The sequence below is a fragment of the Anneissia japonica genome, unplaced genomic scaffold (genome assembly GCF_011630105.1).
Source record: "Anneissia japonica isolate Jap-2015-1 unplaced genomic scaffold, ASM1163010v1 scaffold288015_len651517_cov191, whole genome shotgun sequence".
Taxonomy (NCBI): domain Eukaryota; kingdom Metazoa; phylum Echinodermata; class Crinoidea; order Comatulida; family Comatulidae; genus Anneissia; species Anneissia japonica.
The window spans coordinates 378,435-400,625 of record NW_022751954.1 but is presented as its reverse complement, the minus strand read 5'-3'; the positions used below and the strand labels follow the sequence as shown (position 1 = coordinate 400,625).

Here is a 22,191-nt window from a genome sequence, read left to right as displayed (position 1 = left end):
TGATTACGGCACCCTAGATGGCCGGAAATGACACACTTAGACTTAAATTTTATTGTAATTTTGTTTTTCTTCATTTTGAAAAATGTAGGGGGCCCGGACCGGTTTTCCCCACCTCTTGAATGAGCCACTGATAATACAACTAAAAAATATTTAGTTTCGTTATTTCAATAGGCCTATTTGAAATACTGAGGCCTGTTTTGTATACAGGTACTGTATGTCTATTTCAGTTATTAACTTCCAATTGCACGAGAGAATATTATCTTTGCCAGTTTAATAGACGCATAAAATATTACCGTTCGTATATTCTTTGCATTTAAGTTTTGTGTAGTAAAATGACTGTGAATCAACTGTTTTCATCTGTGATTTGATACATTTTAAATCGATTTTTTTAAGGATTGTTTCTCCAATTTCGCAACAAAGTTTATATAGACCTATATCAAAGCCCTGTGGTCGAATATGCATTTGCGATCACTTTTTTCCCTTTTTCTTTAATTTACATGACTGAACGAGACATACACATTTAATGTTGTTATTTAACACATTTAATGTTGATCAGACTATTTATTACTAATTGACATATTACAGACCTCATCACATATAATTACATCCAATAATCTACAACTATAGATGTACACACATCCATTAATGCAATTCAAACGAATGTGTCACAAGAACAATAATACTGAGGTTAGAACAGTCGATTGATAGCACACAGTTGTCGATGATTTATAAAAAGAAATCTCATCATATTTAAAAAAACAATATGATATCTAAATACCTGACAGAAATCATGTTTTTTTAATACAACAAAATATTCTTGCATTTATAATAATAAAAAAAAATACTGTAGCCTAATCTATCGAAAACAAAATATTACTTTTACTTTTGTTATCAAATTTATCTACCTGGAGGTAGTGCGGTATAAGACTAATTGTATTTGCCACGCCTGATCGGACCAAACGTTTAAACGTTTCAATTATTTAAATGTTTAATTAATAATTACATTGATGTACACCTATAATGCGGCCACAGTGTAAAAACGAACGAGTGAAAATTATCAACGCAATATTAAAAGAAAAACAAATATTTCAAATTTAATAACTATGTACAAGGTAGTTGGCACATTTGCACACTTTTGCTGTGTTAGCCTAACACCGGCTGATTAATAATCAGCATTCAATTAGGTAATAATAATATTAATTGATTTAAATCATAATACAACACTTTGTTAAATATCAACATTACGTTTTTCAAAAACCACCTATTGGCGACTTCCAAAATTGTAACTCAAGAGAAAGAATGTACAGCAACAAGAAATGACACAGCAATGTGTTAATCGCTTAGCAAATAAATAAAAAAAAAACAATCTTACGGAAATTAATATATTTTTTACAACCATTTTAATGCTTGAATGTATTCTTTCAAAAGAGCAATTACCAGTATTATCTCAATAATAGGAAGTTTTTGCAAGCTTCCGAAAACGATAACGAATACGGTTACGTCATCAAATTTTAAGCCAACTCTTCCCACAGTAGCAAAGGCCTATCTGTCACATCGTAGGCAATTTATGCCTTTTGCATGAATCAAAAATCATATTCAGCTCGTATAGCATTTGTCAAGAATGTTTTAGGCACGAATGACGACAATGATAATGACGTATTTGTTGTCGTTTTCGTAAGGTTGCGAAATCTCCCTGTCTTGAAGACATCTGAATAGGTTTCGAATGAATAATTTTAACTGATGTTATAGCACACTTGCGTTTTAGTTAATTTGACAAGTCATCTTAATGTTACTTTATTCATAACAGAAGGCCACGCTACCATCTATGACACTTCTTGGACCCTTCTACTTTAACTAATTGGCTGGCCTACTTTTTTCACCAAACATACATTTACTGAAAAACATTCTTTGCATGAATAACTAGCCGTATTGATAAATGCTTTAATTGTGTTTTATAAACTACGGGTTGTCTTAATAACGCCCATTTAGTTACCATCAATTTAGGGTACGACGAGGTACTACTGATGATTTCCAGCTAACATTTCGACGTTATTATAACTTTTATAAACATTATAAACGTAATTTTTAATAACGTTGATCTAACGTTTTGTTTACGTCTTTATTCAACACACCAACCACAATGTTTGTTAAAGTTACGTAACGTTTTATTTGCTGGGTCCTCGTTATATTACTGCTATCGACAAATATATTCAATTATCCAGCACCATTAGTAAGCAAAAAGCTTTAATTTTAAGTCATTGGCCTACTACTGTTACTCAGTTTAATTTAATATTTGTTCAGGAAAATGATGTATATATGCCTACACTTTCGTTTATTTTTTATGGAAAATCATTGCACAAAATATCGTAGGTTTTTAATCCTATGTACTAATCTTTCTTAAAATCTATACTTAGGCTTAATGTATTCACATTTGCTCGATTTTCTCCATTTGCATAAACTCTTGCGAGTATGACAAAACGTTCGACGATTGCTTCTTCAAAGCAATTATTTGGAAGACTTGTTGACTTTGTAGTTCTTACTTCACTCAGTAGAAATGAAGTAAATTTTGTAAAATGCCAAGCACACATCGCATAGGCAAAAAATAACAATGATTTAAATGATAAAACAAATAGGCTATTTTTATTGTACATTCTTTCGCGAACACGAAAAATTCAATCGCGCGCCAACAGGCCAGTTCAACCTACCAGTGTTTGATCGTGCCGATATTCTTAAGGAATACATATTATCAGAATGTTCCATTCGCATCCATGATCAAAATGATGGCGCATTTAATTTACATCATTCATAAATATTATACAGTTCACTCTCTTTTAACTGATATTGGACTCCCTCTTTCGAGATTGACTGCAACAGCTACTGGTGGTGACGGGTTAACGGCATTAAAGATGGTTTGTGCGACCGTCGTCTGAATGTTGGGACTACTCTCTGGAGTGGGGTTAGCAACTAGGTTCAGTGGGTTAGCGGAACCGTTCGATAGGATAATGTTACTGGTAGGCGTCGTCATAATTGACTGGTTACTCTGCATGTTCACTATGGAGTGAGGGCTACCAATAGAATGTACAGAAAGCCCGTTTGTATAGGGTTCCATCTAAAATGAAAAAAAAAAAACAATGAATACATCGTTAATACTAATGCGAAAATTGAGTTATCGTGAGAAAGTGGGTAGAAGGAAAGGCCTAGTATTTTTTCAAAGGATTTGGGTGATAGCTTGGTACATAAACTCTATGATTATCATGAATTATACCATAGAGATAATATATCTATGATTCTGATACCTCCGTATTTGTGCGTACCTTGATGGATCCATGAACAGGGACATGCGTCAAGTGATCAGAATCTTGCTTCATACGTTTTGCGTCAATATGCGGCACCGGACTCTGGGTGGATGGCTGTTGTGACGACTTAGCGCTCTTTGGTTTTCTCTTTCTTGTCTGGATACCATCCTTTTTCATAGCAAGTGGTCGATTAACCTACAAGAAAAAAAAATAGTTTAATGTTAGAGGGAGTTTTCTTTCATCCAAACATTCAAACTTGGATGAGACTGAAAGGTCTTACAAATTAAGATAAATCGTGTGATCATCAACATCGGCTAACGCATTTTGACCGCGTGTATACGGCATTGGCCGGGGTTTCTTTATACAACAATACAGTTCTGAGTGCTTTCAACTGTAAGCACACTGACTACTTTATACGACTCGTAATGGCGCCGGAAACAAAGAGTAAATTTTAGCCAGAAGTAAACTACCGGTAGCTTGCCTTCATATAGTGTTAAACAACCCTTTATTTACAACCACTTACTACATTAATTTTAATGTTACATAAATTCTCAGTATTATTGTTAATTATCTCCAGTATTTATTCTGCGTTGTCAGACTTAAAGGTATTATGATGATTGGGAAGATAAAATACCATAAATTGACGAGAAAGTGACAGAAGAGAAATTGTTTGATTGGGAGGGTTCCAAAAAAATAATCTCACAAGGTGATCCAGTAAATTATGTCAACCTAAATTAGAAAGCAAAGATTGAAAACATTGTGCGAACATCAATCATGTTTGGAAATGAAAACAACGTGACCCGATATCATGAAAGTGACAAGACTCTCATAATATTGTGACGCTTGTTTCCATTCTTTGTATGTTTGTTGAAACATTTCTCTTCTAAATAAACCATCTTATTGGGAATACAAAAAAGTGAGATTTTAAATATACAAGGAAGGTGCAAATTGATCCTGAAGACCGATCAATGCGCAATTATTTCGAAAGTGGACGCTTGTTCCTTCAAAATTTATGGACTAACAAAGATGGATGTCTCCAGTGTGATAGCATTTTACACAATTATGCTCATGAGCAGGGTACTAAATCAAATGAACAGAATCAAACAACTATTTATGCAATGTTTAAGATTCTAGTCTCCGCGGCATTTCCATAAGCTTCCGAAGCATTTTCAAGTACTGGATGTTGTCATTTTAAATGGGAGTGCACCATAAAGTTTCAAGATGGCGTGCTTCGATCGCGCGTGACTTCATGCATTATAGTAAACTATAGGCCTACAATATACTAAGTTCCGAAGAGTTAAAATAAACACAATAATTCATTGCAAAATACATCCTATTAGCCACTTGTATGGCAATTGAAATACTTTTGTAAGAATCTGCAGATCTATTTGTTTGACTGTTTGTTTACAATGATATTTTTTAGGAATGTATAGACTAAGCATAGACAAATAAACGCATTAATAGTTTCCACAAACCGAAATCGAGATTTTTTCACGCGCTACATATATATCTAGGCTATTGTAAATAAAGAATCATATTTAAAATCAGTGGACAATGAACAATCAAAAGTTATTTAAGAAAGATACTTGTCTACTTTGTAGATTAATCGTGTCTTGTTAAGGTTCTGGCTCTTTATCATCTATTATCTTGACATGTGGTCAACTAATGCGAAATTTAACCAGACAAACTAGGCTACTGATGGCGATATGTAAAACAGTAGCCAGGTCTATCCCTCGTCACTGTGACGAAGTCTTCATTATGGCGAAATCTGATCAGCAACATCAATCTTCCTTCCAATAGGGTTACAAAAAAATTAAGGTGGTGGAAGAAGTTCTTCACTATACAAATAGTCCTTGTAATTTATAGGCCGGCCTATTGTATATCGTCCTGTTTCCGATTTTAAACATTGTAATACTACGAAAAGGGAAACAATACATAACTACTATCGCATCGGTATCATACTTGGTAATGCATTTAAAAATACTGCCAGAGAAAAAAAAATATATATCAAGAAACCTAAGAAATTAATACAACTTTGAATCACGATTCACAGGCAATCAATTTTAAAGATGTCAATCACATACAGAAAAACCAAAACGTTTTCATTTTCAAAATATGTATTCACGTTCTCTCCAATAGGCCTACATCCATGTAAAATGGTACCAGTAGTATTGACATATTTCTTTAAGTTCTATTTTTCTTCTAATATTTTTGTCAAATTATTACTGCATAATATATCTTATTCACTCAAGATTGTAACAAGATATAGTCAGTCACCTTTCGGATGACTTATTTGCGGTTAAGTTATGGGAACTTTACTTAAGAGTTGTGCCACTGAGGTCAACATTTGTGTTTATTGAATTTTTCAATCGCTAAGTTGACATTAGTGTAGCGGTACCGGTAGAAACGTATGAATGATGTATTGATGCTAAAGACCTCTAGGGCGATATTTTTTTAATATGGCTATCCCTAAGTTTCGTAGATTGGTTAAGCATTAATTAGCCTGAACAAAGAAACATATAAAATACAGAAGGGAGTTATAGTAAAGATTTTGGTTGCAGAATTATATGTTTAAGTCAGTTAAAAAGCAATTATAATGTTGGTGTAACCCTCACAATTCGTGTAACTTATATACAAGCCTGTGTTTAAAATCTTTTTCGTTCAGCAGTGTTTAGATACAGTGTGATGGGCATCAATTCCGTGGAGCTTGGAGGCCACCTACTGTGGGAAGAGGACAGACACCCAACATGTTCTTCCGACCTACGTGAAAGTAACTCGCTTTTTCATCTTATTTTTGTAAGCCACGATACCATGACATATTCGCTGGGTCATTAGACAATGCGTGCTTCCCTCCTCCTTATAGTAACTCTTCAACGCGACTCGGAAGAGTTTTACTATGTTCAATATACAAAGAAATTGTTTGAGTAGAGGGTAAAAAATAAACATCGGTGACATGAACACATAAATTTGGATTTACGAGAGGGTACTTTCTGTTCAATTCTGTTTGACATACAGGTTGACTGGTTTTTAAACAAGCAAGTTGGGGTAAAGAGAACAAGATCATTAGTCCCGAAAAATAGCTATAAAACTGTCTCAATTTCGGGTTGTATCATAATTCACGAGTAGAGTGGTACGAACCGTCAATTTAAATAGTAGATATTCCTGCGGAAGCAGATATATAAACAATAAACGAAATATTAATAACACTTGCATTATGTAGCTTGTAATAGAGTCCGCATGCATTGCAAACCGGCTCCCCTTCCTTGTTCCTTCGCCAAAGTGTCGTAGTGGATGTTCGGCAGTTAGCACATGCAATCCCCTCTCTTCTTGACCCAGACTGTAAACAAAGTATTTATTTAAATATAATAATAGTAATTATTAAGCCACACCATCATCAATTAGTTCGCTAACAACTGAAAGACACAAACATATTTTTTGCACACAACGGACAACTGGGACACATACCTGTGCCTACCGTACTCCAGACCAGACATCATGTTTATTTTAAGTTCAACAAATTAGAAGTTGAAATGTAAATGCATTCTCCTAAATCGATAGATAGCAGTCGTAATTTAATATTTTTTGGAGTGTAAACGGGCATAATAATTTTAGCAACTAACAAACATGTCAATTTCTAGACGTGACCAGGTCCTACATTTCCTATATTACAAGTTACGTTTGATAAAAGGTTTAGGTTATCAGGGAGAGTTCCGTATGGAGTTTGTCTCCAAATTTCATCGACCGTCGTGTCATGATAGATGCATTAACGGAGTTCAAAGTAAACTACAGCTTTCACCCTTGAAGAATAGTAGCTTTTTATTTTTATTCATCAAAATGTATGCCTTTGATACCATTATCTTACCATTCGTCTCTGTGGTTTGATAAGCGGCCTGTTCATACCGTTCATCTTGTGATAAAGACCGCATGCGTTGCAGAGGTAGTGTCCAGTACCATCACGCCTCCACAAAGGCGTTGACATTGCTCCACAGTTGACGCATTCTCTTCCTTCTACAAATTAAAACAAAAAGAAAAATGTAACTTGATCTGGGCAAAATAAATGGTAGTATTATATAAAAGCCCTAATTTTATTTCATGGTGCGTCTATTCATGATGGGGCGTAGTTGCCAACAAGATATATAAAAAAATAGCTTACCTCCATAGTCTGGGGTCCACATTTCTCCAGGGCAACCATCTACAAAGACATTAAAACGCCGTTAATATGTCTCGCCAATGGTATAATTTGGCAATTAGTAAAGAACGATTTTAAACAGTAGTATAATTCATATTGCAAGTATGCTTGTAAAATGTTCTGAATTGAAATTTTCGTTATATTATAACCTTTGTTGCCGCTTTATCATGCAACATTTGTTATACCAATAGCATTCCGCGGTAAGAGGCCGTATATATACCGCTGTACGAGCCTCTATACTGTACTTCAATTATCATCTTAAACACAATATTCTAAAACGAATCAGGACTATATTTATTTACAGACCCATGGTGAACACAGTTTTCTTTCTCTGCCCTTCACATATTTCACATCATATTCGTTTAATATTAATTTAAAATGAATTTGAATATTCTATTTTTCAATTTTATTTTGGATTCATTTCCAAATCAATACCCGAAAAGATATAAAGACAATGCCGATTAATAGTTTTTAATGTTGAGCGCTCCAACAAAAACAAAATAGGCTTATTCGGTTCTTCATTAAGTGTCTTCAAAATGATGATGAATTATAAATACGAAGAAAAATTATACAGATACGTGCGCGCGTGCGCTTGATGTCGTCGGTGATAAATCTTACAGCACGGATTTGGCTCATACGTATAATATGCCAACATTCGTTTCTCTGTGATGCTCATGTTTCAAGTTTTGGTTTAGACTTTCAACTAGATTGAAGAATCGGATTATTTTTCTGTCATGTTGATCGAACGGTCGAGATAACACCCAATGCAGAGAGCTGACATTACAGAAACAAGGCTGGTTCTATAAAATAAGTCTATAGACGGATTGTGCTATTAACGATGAACGTCGGGAAGGACATTTATCTTCTTTTTCCAAATGTATTTAATTTGTTTTGATTCATCCTTTAACCAGGGAGCATATAAACTGTTCTCGAGAAGGACATATGTTTTCATTTAAGGGTTCTGTTTTGTACAGAAAAATGTACCGGTATTTTCTTATTGATTTCCGACAAGAGTCCCTCAATTTTTCTTCTTCAGTAATAAATAGGCCTAATATATAGAGTAACTATTCCAGATGAGAATACCCTGTAGGCCTATTAAAAAAAAGTATAGTTTATCACGCAAATGCCTGCAATAATAAAAATTTGCCTGTCCTGTATGACACTATGTATCGGTACCAAACATCAGCCCAAACTTACGATAATTCAGAAGAGGGCGCTTATGATTCTTATAAAACAGCCATTAGAGATGTTGAGTTAGCTACCATGCATCGCTATGACGAGCAACACTATTTTACTAGACCTATATTCTCTCATTAGGATGGAGAGATAATGCTGGCGTTAAAAAATCGAATTATGCTTAGTGCTATTTTTTAATGAATAAGTGTGTTTCTTATGGTTTATCTTTGTCGCATTAAAAGGTTAAACATTTTAAGGATCTTCTCTAATTTGTTTTTCTATTAGGCCTATCCTATATCGAGGTAGAAGAGGAAATAAAATTTTCAAATGGATAATTTCCACGACACCGATCTAATCTCATAATGCATCTGTTTATACAAAGCATCGTTTCACATTTAAACATTTGGAAATTCATGAATAAATCGTATGCCGGTAGTTCTATATCCTAATAAAGGCATATGACACGATCGAAACCTCTTTATTCTTGCTTTTTTAAAAACAAAACGGGTCAATATCCGACAGACCAATGATTAATATACTCTATATCCCCAAACCACTTAACCTAGCTACTTTTAGGAAAGCGTGTATAAAATTCACTTCTATTTGTTTCTATGGCTGGCTTACAAACAAGTACTCATGATTTCATGTCGGTAACGCTAAGTCGTTGTACCCCAAAAGGGCTCAACAATGCGACTTGCCAAACAATAAAAGGATACTCTATTTATGGGTTTAACTTGAATGGGATTAAATCACCGCGTTATAAAAGGTAAGCAAACGATGTACACGGCAGGAACAAACACTTTTATTGCGGTATCTATTTGCCGTGGTTTATGTGAACTCCGCCCTAAGACAAAAATGATAATAAATCTGAACTAAATCGGCTATGTCCACAACGCTACCACTGTTAAACAGTAAAAGTACCGGTCATTTTGAAAATCACACGATTATTTTCATTGAGTTTACTTCTGACTTCATAGTTGACAATATAGTTATGAAATTAGTAAAAGTAATCGTAATAAAAATTTAAAAAAAAAGAATAGAAGTTACACAAGTGATATTAACCCCGAGATGTCTTAGCATGACATTGTAATCTTTTTTTTTTATGTTATTTAAACACGTATGTCTAGCAAACTAATGGGCCTACGGTACAATAACAAATCATAAAAAAGTTTATCGTAGGATGGGCCTACATATTTTAAATAATGTTGGAGTTTCAAATACTATTATAATACTATAATACTTAAATATGCATTAAATACATTTTCTTATAAAATAATCTACGACATATGGATATCATACAGATTCCTGATTGCGCCTCTCAAAGCAGAATTTTTATTATGGATATCTAACGCAACATAAATTCTAGTGATTGATTGATTGTTCAAATGAACACGACGCACCTCTCACCGGAAACAATAATACACAAGAATTATGCTTTCATGATATCAAATCATGGAAGTATGGTTCTCACTACGGCGATTAGATAAGATAATAACAGAACGAATATAAGTTATAAAAACAACGAATATGTCCATAATATGTGTGCATATTATTATTTATAAACAAATACCGGTAACATGTTTAAATATTTAAATAATATTGTTATAATGATCATACAAAAAAAGTTAAACTATCTCACTAAAAACAACAATAGTTTCACCCCACAAGCATAAACATATGCAAGCAAATAACTGGGCTCGATGGTAGTGACGAAAGGAGGTCTGTAAGGTACGGTATTAAATAGATTATAGGGCCTATTATTGTATCTGGGCCTATACTAAAGAAACCCATCAAAATGTAATTCAAATAAGGGGCAAGCCAACAGCGATGGCGACGCTATTGATAGGCCTATTTGCCTAGGCCTGTATACAAAACCAGTTTCTGTAAAAATTAGAAAACTGATTATTTTAATGCAATGGGCTATAAAATTCAATGCCATACCGGTAAAATATGGAAGGGACCATTCCTTTAAAATCCAACTATATTTACACTGGTAATTACTGATTAATAATTACTTTGAACCTTGCCCTATCATGCAGTATCCAAGTAGGTACCCGGGACATAAGTTCTCTAGCCGATAAGACTCCAAACAACAAACAGCGTCCAAAAGTCAGAACAAACAGAAACGCAGCAGAGGACCATTAGCAAACAGCAAATAACTGCACAAATATTTCGAAAGTCTCACTCAAAATTGATTGTTAACGCAAAAGATATAGTGAAAGAGGATGAAAGCTTATAAATGTTTTATTCGACGTCCACTTCTCGCATTCGAAACCAAATATAAATATAGAACAGTGTAAACTTACGTACTGTTATTGCTACCGTACCGTTTGTTGACACTTTCAATTCCTATTGTATGTAATTAATTAAATAGGGTGTATTAAAACTAAACAGTGTTTATAAAAGTGACTAGAAATATTACACGTCTTATAATAAGCTATTTAAGCCCTGGCCAGACTATCAATTTTTTTGTGTATGATGCCCATATATGGTCACGATGTGCCTATATATGGGCATAGTTATGTATGTCACCTGTTTTTGTCAAATAAAATGTTATAGTCTCAACAAGGATCTACGTAGGTGTAACTGTTTTATGAATGGTCTAAAATAGCGGTACAAGAGCGGTACAAGAGATATACGGTAGTTTATGGAATAGTGTATGCCTATTTGATTTCCTTACAACACATGCATAGAAATATGTTACAAATATCAATGCACACACATTAATTGATTGAATCGGTGCCAAATAATAATAATAATAATAATAATAATAATAATAATAATAATAATAATAATAATAATAATAATAATAATAATAATAATAATAATAATAATAATAATAATAATATCGATGCTAAATTTCGTTTAATTTGTTGTGATTTTGATTAAGTAATCGAGGTTCATCATCGTAAACCATCACCCTATATATCGAATATATTTTGTCATTACTTACAGTACCACCGGCTTCACTGGTAAATCCATGACGCTCATATTCCGGAATAACATTGGACACAATAGTTATGCTTTACACAAATCATATACATAAGTCCTATATCTAGTGATTATAATAATTAGGCTACAGGTTGATTAGATCTAGCTACAGCAAGTAATTCGGAAGAGTTTTTGTGATTAAATTGGAATTGATATATTAATTGAGATAAGTTTGTCTGTTTAGTTCTACTTATCAGATATCTTTTTATTCCACCAAACATTGTATTTGTAAACTGACTATAAAAACGTCACATTGGCACATTTTCTACTGAAGTTGAACACCGTTCCCTTATTACACACTGTATTTTTATCTGCAAGAGTAATAACGTCAACATAGGCCTACTCGTCGAAAATGGACCGATACCGAGAATCATTGAATAATAAATTCGTCTCCATGCGAGACTTTAAAGTTAGATTTACTAGCAATATTATTTGGTTAGTAGGGCCTAAGCCAAAGCCTACGACTAGAGTGGCCAGCAGTATGATCTACCGTACTTTACCCTGTTTTCGAGACACCCGTAAACAAAACGGCGTTCCTTGGTTACAGAAGAGACAGGCTAACCGAAATAAACCGTTATATCAAATTGATCAATCGGCCTAATTTTTAAATCTCTATTTCATGATACATGCTGAAAAGGCACAGGAATATATTATTTTAATATTGAAATATGTTTTATAATCAAATCCTATTTATTTATTTTTTGTTATAGACGATACATGTAAATAGGCCTACATAAGGATATTACAATATTACGTCCTTTATATTATGAATAACACACATCCTGAAAACGGCATTTAAAAAAATTATTTTAATAGGCCTATTGAAATATGTTTTATAATCAAATCCTATTTATTTTTTGTTATTGACAATACATGTAAATAAGCCTACATAAGGATATTACAATATTACGTCCTTTATATAAGAATAACACACATTCTGAAAACGGCATTTTTTTTTTCGCCTGAGAGATCATCGATGGAGAAGTGAGAGTAAATCGTTAAGGAAGGCAGAAGCTGCGGAAAACAACCATAGGCCTAATTGAAATTGGATACATGCAGATGCTGTATTTCGGTAGAGCTATTTTGACAGCTAGGATAAACCCTCTTTGAATCTATCTGGATTATTTGTTTAGGTGGTATCAATAAAACAATTATACAAGCTTTAGGTGTTCTGAATACGAGGACGTATATCGGAAAAGTATGGCACAGAGAGCTACGCAAACGGAGCATAAGGGCGATGCCCGGAATAAAGAATTCCAAATAATCAGCCCAATAGATAGATCTGTGTAATTTATTAATACAGTAGTTTATAACCATGTACACCATACACTGATCTCAACTCATTAAGATATACTTAGGAGAATTATGACAGACAGTTCTGAGAATCCTGAAATGTTTACGACTCGTATCAAACGCATATTGTTGATCCTTCAATCACCCTAGGCCTACACTACTCTCTTGTGTACATTTTAGGTCTATGTCTAGATTTCAAAATAAAGTGTTATCAGAGATCACATACTGTAGGCCTAGGCCAAGAATACGTTCATGCGTTAATAATGTTTCTGTTTACTAATCCGTGGTTCTGTGGCTCCACATGCCCCAGATGCTGAAATTCGCATCGTGTTTTTAACCTATTAGAAGTTAAAGAGTAACTAATTTCTAAATTAATTTGTTAAAGACACGATGGTACAGTACTGTAGTGATTAAATTGAAATGTCGTGTGTGGCGTTTCAATTATGATATTTGCGATTGTTTACGATGGTTATTGTTTTAAATTCACTTAAATATTAGTAAATAGCAAGCAAATTACACCATGTGGCTTGGTTCCCAAAATATTAACGAAATATCAACAAGTAGTAGGCCTATATATAATTATAATAACTGTAGCTTGTCATGCTACTCTGAAATATTCAATTACATCATAATAATTTTTGCTTTTAATGAATTAGACATAGGCCTATTACTCTATAACTGTTCGATATTGTAGGCCTACTTGCCAAAAAATAGGCCTATTTTGCCTGCGCTCTTAAGACTATAAAATAACTATAGCGCTTAATGTATATTTATAATAGTAAATATATATAATAGTTATAAGCTTTAACCTATATTTCAAATTAAAATGAGAAATATAAATGCTGCGCCAATAACAGTTCTAAGCATAAATGATACCGTTATACCGCCGGTATCCTTCCACAGAGGCCTAGAGCTTTAAAATTATTGGCTTTATGTAATAACATAACATTTTATGTTTTCGTAGTGATTGAAGATGTGTACAAATAAGCAAAAACACATTGTTTCAATCTTCATTCTTCCGTGCAGGACCACAATCTATTCACTTATTGATCTTTTTAATTTATTAACTTATTGATCTTACGCCTATTAATTTATTAACTTGTTGAACTTTTCATTCGTTAAAAATGTTTGTAAAGCCGGTTTCAACAGGCGAATTTACAATGTAAAAATGCGTATCGTGAAACTTTTCGTCATGAGTGGAAAATAACCTCACGCGATATTTTTTGCGGCGAAACTCTCCGTGTCGTGCGAATAAATTCGCCTAGTGGAAAACCGCCTTAATTAGTTTTTTTTTTTTGCCCTAATGTAAAGTACAGGCCAATGAATTAATGTATTGTTAAGAAACCTATTGAAGATTATTATCAAGATTGAAAATTGAAAGATCGTGAATTGAGCCAACGGGATTTTGCGCATAACAGGAAAGGGTGAGCTGAATGTATACGCGTGAAACATGTCTGCCTACCTTTATGTTTGGCCCATTGAAGATAATGCTTAGGAAAATTTTATGTTTATCAAGTTGACTTTGTAAAGAGACAATGTCATATCTGGAAATTTTGTCTTATATTAGCGAGTGAACAATTCCAAAGGCGTGCCACAACTGACAATAACACATTGCGTTGTAAAGAGTTTATGAAAAAAAAACGTGTTGTACGGAGTCTGAAGTGAAGCTACACATCGGTACTATCACCGCTTTGTAAAGAGTTCCGTGTTCATGAAAAAAATGTGTTGTACGAAGTCTGAAATGAAGCTATACATCGGTACTATCATCACTGTAAGCCTACTTAGCATTGTTCTAATAGTGGCTAAATCACACAGGCTTATTTTGCACTGATGGTGAAAATCGCTTAGTAAAAATGCATACGAGATTGTCTTCTATGGCCCCTATCATCTTTTCTACGGTCACTAGTTATTTTTAGCTGCACATCTTGTTAACACGTTTTGTCATTATAATCGTTAAATAGTTTCAATTATAATACGGTTGTTTTGTAGATTGGCACGAAACTCCACAATACCAACACATTTAACTCTTGCTAAACGTTTATGTCTGTCAACATATCTCCTTAAACACGTCTGCGTCGAACATGGGTATCGTGCTTAAACGGTGCCGTAACCTGACGTTTTCATGATCATTTATTAAACTTGATTCCATTAAACGTAATTACATTCGATTTCAATTAATTAATGATTAGTGTAAACAGTTACTGATATATGTCAAAAGTTTCGGCACAAAAATTAGGATGTGCATGTTATAGCCTACACAGATGTCATGTAGAAATCTACTGCAGTTTTTGCTCATCGATATCTTAAATCCATCGTCGCCTCGGTGACAGACGGTGGCGCATAGTACCGTAGTGAATATGTAACTACTTCTGTCTTGTAAAAGGTCGAGTTAGGCCCTAACCCTAACAATACTTCCACAAGGAGGGATCTAATAGGCCTACTTATTAACGCCGTGAATAGAGCTCCCATGTCTCCAAATTTTATCGACTCGGGCACAGGATTTAAATAAACAAAATCTCAGTTTATTACCCATGTTGTAATGTGTTAGCGATGGCGCCGTGAATTACTGTAAATAAGGCAAATAAGAGTAATTACAATATTCCTGGTGATGGGTAATCTGGACAAAATTGTTTATTGATTTTGTCATAAGATTTCTAAAAAGAATGCATGTGACTTGGCGTAGTTCAAATACATAACTTTTTTTTTTATAAAATCCGACTAACGACTTACGACCAATAAAACCGTCACTTCGAAAATACCAAGGGTCTAAATAAAAGATTGGAAACTAGGTTACTGCGTAAGCACGGGATATTACAAGCCTAAGCGTAGTCATAAGGATGATAGGCATAATAAATATATTTAACATTTATGAAATATTATAATTAATAAGCCCGGTTAAACGAAAAGACTATTTTGCAGGCGACGCCCAACCGAATGATTAGGAAGTACTACAGTACAGAAATTTTCCTTCTCATTATTATAAGTTGAGGGAAAAACAATATGTGTACTAACTATACCACCATGGTTGATTTCTTCGTGGGGGCTTGGAAACCTAAATGAGTTCATGCAAATTATTTCTTATTACCAGCCAATCACATCCAGGAAACTACTAATTAGAAAAGAAACACAACAACACCAGCGACCAAAAATAAACACGCGAGATGCACTGTGTTATCTTTCCACGTGGTTCTACCCCCAGGCCCTCTGGTTAAAAAAAAAAACGCCAAAGGATACAGAATATAACCATAGAGCTATAGCTTACATTCTTGTTTATAGACTTTCTCCCTTCTTACATAATGCCCTTCCCTGTAGGTGTGAAGGCGATGGCACGCCTATCAAACTGCACTAAGTAGTCTAGACAGGGCCTGTCAGTTCAACTTAGGATCAGATATTGGCCAGGGTACCGATATCGTGGCATGAGCCCTGTTTCCTCTGTATTGTTGAACATCAATTGCGATATCGTATTCTAGATTCTGCTATCAGCGTAGATTGATTGACGTTGATGGCAATTAAAATAACCGTTTCATGTTAGTATTTTGACTTTAAAACTGTTAAAGACTGTACTGTACATTGTGAAAAGAAACACTCCCAGAACGAGTACCGGTAGCCCTATATTTATGTCATATATATGACGTAAAGGCTACCGTCTCCGTTAACAGTTATTTTATTGCTGTTTTGTGTAATACACTTGTGGACGTGGTTATTTCGTTCTGGGAGTGTTTATATACATATATATATATATTATTCATAAATGAGTATATCACAATTTTTAAAATAAAATATACGGTAAATTGTATGATTGGTTAGAATTGCAAAAAAAAAAATAATGAAGTGAAGACATTAAAAAATGAATGTATATCTGTTTTATTAATAATATTTTTAAACTATTTTGTGTAAAAAGACAGCTCGGGGTTATACTTACCGAGTCGTCTGTTTAGAGCGCTGGTGCGAGCAACATTGTGTAGTGGGTCATACGAGGCGGCGGCTGTCCAGGAGCTGAATTCACTACCAACATACGGGGCATAAGGACTGAGACCATTATGATGGCGACTTAGGTTTGATGCTCCAGAGGTAATCGGGGGGCTTGGTGGAAAAGAAAATCGCTGATTAACTGCCGTGGCATTCGATGCGTAGGCCCCCGTGGGATCAGACTGCGCTGACCAGACGTGGGGACTTGTCTGAACTGGCGATTGTTGTGGTGTGCCACTTGTGACGCCTGGCTGGATGTATTGGTGCGCCATAGTCAGCATGGCAGGTCTTGTGGTTGGTACGTACACTGGGCTGGTTGCCGAGTGAATATACGATGTTGGGGAAGCCTCATAAGCAGGCTGAACGCCTACACAAGTTGGTACTGGGATGGTTCCTTGTGAGGGGTACATTTGGCTAAATGGGTGGTGATGATCAGTTAGAACAGCAGACGTGGTCAAATTTGAGTGGGTGCTTGAGGTAGGCATTGGTTGATCTAGGTGGTGGAAGAACACTTCTACGTCCTCTGATGGCAACAATTGACTTGGTTCAGCGAGGGATCCCAAAACAAGCCCAGAGGGCATACCACGTGCAATGTATGCTGTATGGGGGTGTTGTGGATAATGGTATTGATAGCTTGGCGGAGATTTAACTTGCTCTTTGTGTAATTGCTGTCGGTCGTCCTGTTCAGGAGAGGAATGCGATGATTGTGAATCACCTGTGCTGGTTGGAGGACTCCCGTTTGAAAGATCAGACCGAGTGTTGGACAAATTTGTCGGTTCAAGTTTGCCAGGAGAGGTGTTTTCAGATTTGACGATAATACCACCAAGACAGCGGGTTGATTCAGAGCATTCCATGTACCATTGGAAACACAATTACTCAGGAAGAGAGACAATATTGTAGACTACGTTGACTTGTAACGATAATCTGCAGAAAACAATGAAAAAACACTATATTAGCGGATGCTGAAGAACATAAACTACTGTGTATTGAAAATTAATTTTTAAAAAATGGTTTAATTGTGCAATACTCTAAGGTTGTTTTTTATATAGGCCTATGTTTCATCTGGTAATTAAAAGCACGATCAAATTCAGAAATGCTGGCCACGAAACTTGCGCAGGCCCCCAATCTACGACTTCAATTCATAAACACTAATAATCCAATCGGCAAAATAAAATTGCCACAATATTATTATGGATACAGACACTTTGCTTTTTCCATAAACGAAATTGAAAATTGCAGTTTAGTAGGAATAACCACTTGTAAAATGACATAGGCTAGGCTTATTACAATCAAGACAACAATTTTGAATGCTCCCATTTTTTCGAATGCTAGAACACAGTGAGAAAGCTCGTCTTTTTTTTTACCATATACCTAGTTGCGCAAACTTGGGCCTATAGTAATATAACATTAACAGGTGTATTAAACGAATCTGAGCCAAAAATATAAAATCGCTTTAAAAAAAAATACACATAACCTTTATTTTAAAAATGATAATTAACCAATTAGGATTTATAGCGTTGATATAATGTGTGTGTATTTATTTGACACACATAGAAGGATTCACGACCCGTGCCCCTCTAAGTTTTTCAACATATAATATATTTGAAAAAGAATATATTAAAGTTTTTAGGATCAGCCACTGGCACATTTGGAATATTGTTAATTTACATCGAATATAAGCTTGTATCTAGGTAAATAACAGATATCTCAATTAATATTAACAATGCTACAAGTTTAGATGATAAATGACGTATGTCAGGGAAATGATTTGAGTACACTACAATGTAGTTGTTACATAATTAGACCCGAATCATTCTTCCGAAAGGCTATTTCCTGTGGCCGGCACTTCCGCAGCGGTCAATGCCGATGGTCGTTGTTATACCGTTCTTTTATAAAACTGTAGGCATGCAACTTTACATTTTTATTTAATAGACCCAGATCAATGGAGACTTTCACCAAAACCGGGCAGAGATACTAACAATTGTAACGCCAAGATTAAGTGACTATATTATTAGTAAGGTCTAGGCCCTATGTGTTCGCTCATACGGAATACAAAACTATGATCAGTTACTTACAATGAAAGAGGGAAGAATGTAAGGCATCCAACCAACAATGAGGTAGTTTTAATACAATTGACGGGAATTACTTTAACTCTGACTATGAATCTCGGATAATGTAATAGTCATTCCCAAACCTATAACAAATTAGGACAAAAATTAAATTCGGATGATCCCGAAAAAAGTCATCATTAATATGAAAAATAATGATAATAATTATTTTTTTATGGACCTACTGCCTAATTGAACAGAATTATTAAGCCCATAAAATAGATACTTATTGATAAACTTAATGAACGTTGTAATACCAGTTAGATAAATAGTAGATTATGTGGTGGCGTCAAGAAGCAACATTCCTGGGTTTTCGATAACAATGTGTAGGCTTTAATGTTTGATTCATAAACACACAGTCTACCTATTAATTTAGATGGGATAATCACACGGCGATGTTCAATTAATGGATTATATACTTAGTACATCATGTACTTGATAAGAACACTTAAGAAGTTCGACATTGCTATTTGCAGCCACTTAAATAAGCAGCGTTCACCATTTATACATGCCGGTAGGCGGATTCAAGAAAGGGTCCAGTCGGCCCAGTTCTGCTCTAAATTTTGTTTAAATAAAAAGAGAATGAAAAAAAATTAACCATGCTGGGGCTGATCATAGAGGAAAGCCATGGGTTGAGGTAGTCACCCCTTTTTTTGTAATACTAATAGTCCCGCTATGGGTCCCCTCAAGGGTTCCAGATCCGTCACTGATTTAAAAGTGCTAGTGTGTTAATTCAAGTTACAAGATAGGCCTAAATTTATTGCAAACTTCAGTTTAATAGTTCCCATATGGCTGTTTATATTATTTTTATATAATAGGCCTAATTATTTTCCATTGAAAGTTGGAAAATTAGGACGGCCAATGATGCTAAAGTATTGGTGGCGGGTTTAATTACCTATCTATCTTGGGCCGTGAAGGGAAAATTGAAAAAATATCAGGACAAATTCCTTTAAATTTCTCGCATCGTTTCGTACTAAAAAATGCCAAAAACTTGTAAGTACAGTATATTAAATGATTACATAATAATATTAGTGGCGTGTTATCTGAAAATTGCATTGATATGTTCAATATTAATTGTTAAATTCGCGCAGGCCACTTCAGTAAACTCCTAGAAAAAAATTTAACCAAGAGCTACTGAAGATTTGCCGTACTGTATAAGGTAAAAGTTAAACCATAGGCCATATATTTTATTTTTAAGACGTGTTTTGAACTAACAGAACACATCTATTACATAATCTTAACTGAACAACGCCATGGATTAATCATGGATTAATTAACGTTATTGTGAGTCTGCCAGTAGGGCGACTGTTTATCTTAGCAAGTCAAGCCGCAAAAAGTTGAAACGAAAATTGTCTCTCATTTCACTGACACTTGCTTATTGGCGTTGTTCAACTATGGGCGTTATAGTTTACCACAGCCAAACAGATTAACAAAGAAATAAGTTTAAATAACATGTTCCGAAAACTAAGAAGCTTTTTTAAATACACAGTTTTATAAGTAAACGTTTTCGTTATATAAAAATGTCTTACATAAAATTGGTTTTCATGCATTTCAAATGATATATTAAAATTGTTATAGATCCTATCATTTAAAGAAGTTTCTTATTTCTTCACACATTTACAAAAAGCATAGACCTACTAATAAATTCACAAAATAAATTAATATTTTTAAAAGACGCCAAGGCCTATAATAAAAAAATAATCAATTATAAAATTTGTTATGTGATGAAAAAGAATTTTATCTGCATTATTTTAAATTTTAAAAAAATTACAAATGAAGAGAACTAAGTATGCCCACTGCATGAATGAAAGCTAGAGAAAATACATTTTATGCTTAGTCTTTTGGGAATTACTCTTTGGCTGCGTTCCTATGTCATTTTTATTATATTAAAAATTTATAATATACAGTAATTCAATCATAAATTGGTCATATTGGTTATATACGGCAACGAGTTAAACTTTATGACGACTTACAAATTAGGACCTATATTTTGGCTAAATGTAATCTTAATCTAAATTGAGCTGCGACAATTTCTGTTAAAAATCAAGTACGGAAATATGAGTTATTGCATAAAAAAACATACCACTAGACAACTAGAGTTAGATCCTTTTATCCAAAGTGGCAGCCTAAAAGTGGATAAACTAAAACACGATATGTCCGATAAGAAAAAGTCTATTACACCACACTATCAACCGATATAAATACTATGACTTCAATCATTCTCTGATATTAAGATATAAAAACATTATCTTACAATAATATTAGGAAATTAGGCTCATTATCTTCTGCTCGTGCCGCTGGGCTTCGGCAGTGACTCTTCCTCTAGCAGAACTTGTGGCTGGTTACTCCTGTTCTACTCCTATGATAACTTGATGATAACTTGACTTGATAAGATTTGGACAAACCAATGAGCCTTGTTGGTATTCAGAAATTTGGTTCCTATCTCAAACCCTATAAACTTGATACCGTATAGAACCACTGAGATGCGATTCCGCGAGCTGAGCACTATCTACTGTAACTAGTAGCAGATAAACTTTACAAAAACAACACGAGGACTACAACTATAAAATACGTGGATTTGGAACTTACCAATTTGTTTTATCTCAGGAAAGCGCTTCTTGTCCCCTTAGTGCTTTATCAGCGGTGCAATGACCAGTTGTATAGATAGCGGAAGGCGAGTGCAGTGGGCTCACATTGGCTTCAGATTTTTATTTAACAGGACCACATTGAGTATTTACTCAACTCGAGTTAGCGAACCGTACAGATGCACAGCTGTGGACCATGGAAATCACGTGACGAGGCTTTCCAAAATCGCTTTGAGTGAGCGTTGCTTTCATTGGTTGAGTTGATCGCCGATTGGTCAAGCTATCCCGCACCAAACTTTGGCGGATGAATTATAGGCCTAGTATTAAACGATTTTATGAGATGTCCGTGTATACGATCTTTTATCGTCCGAACCTGACTGTATGAAATTTCTACCATCACGAATAGTGATTTATATTTTTCACCATATACATCGTTCAAGTTTAAGGAACTCTTTCATTTATAGGGTTTTTATTCACATATTTTGATAATACAATGTACTCTTACCAAGACCTTGTTTCAAGGTAAATAGTAAGCTACTACCAAGCTATGGTCAAGATTGAAAATAATAAGATACTTAAATAAT

The 22,191-nt window shown here is 34.5% G+C and overlaps 1 protein-coding gene across 3 annotated transcripts; it reads right to left on the bottom strand.

Annotated features, from left to right (window-relative positions):
- Positions 1-519: 519 nt before the first annotated feature.
- LOC117121995 (transcription factor GATA-4-like) lies at positions 520-21,842 on the bottom strand. 3 transcript variants are annotated; one of them, XM_033267462.1, is made up of 8 exons: positions 21,612-21,842; positions 18,990-19,108; positions 16,868-17,838; positions 7,450-7,488; positions 7,159-7,304; positions 6,508-6,633; positions 3,315-3,491; positions 520-3,109 (listed from the first exon to the last, which is right to left on the bottom strand). In XM_033267462.1, the coding sequence occupies exons 3-8, from the start codon at positions 17,766-17,768 to the stop codon at positions 2,822-2,824; spliced, it is 1,677 nt and encodes a 558-aa protein (XP_033123353.1). In that variant the 5' UTR covers positions 17,769-17,838; positions 18,990-19,108; positions 21,612-21,842; the 3' UTR covers positions 520-2,821. The 3 variants fall into 3 exon arrangements, with proteins under 3 accessions (XP_033123353.1, XP_033123351.1, XP_033123354.1); XM_033267460.1 differs by lacking the exon at positions 18,990-19,108 and having other exon boundaries at positions 21,612-21,838; XM_033267463.1 differs by lacking the exons at positions 18,990-19,108; positions 21,612-21,842 and adding an exon at positions 21,277-21,491.
- Positions 21,843-22,191: the final 349 nt, after the last annotated feature.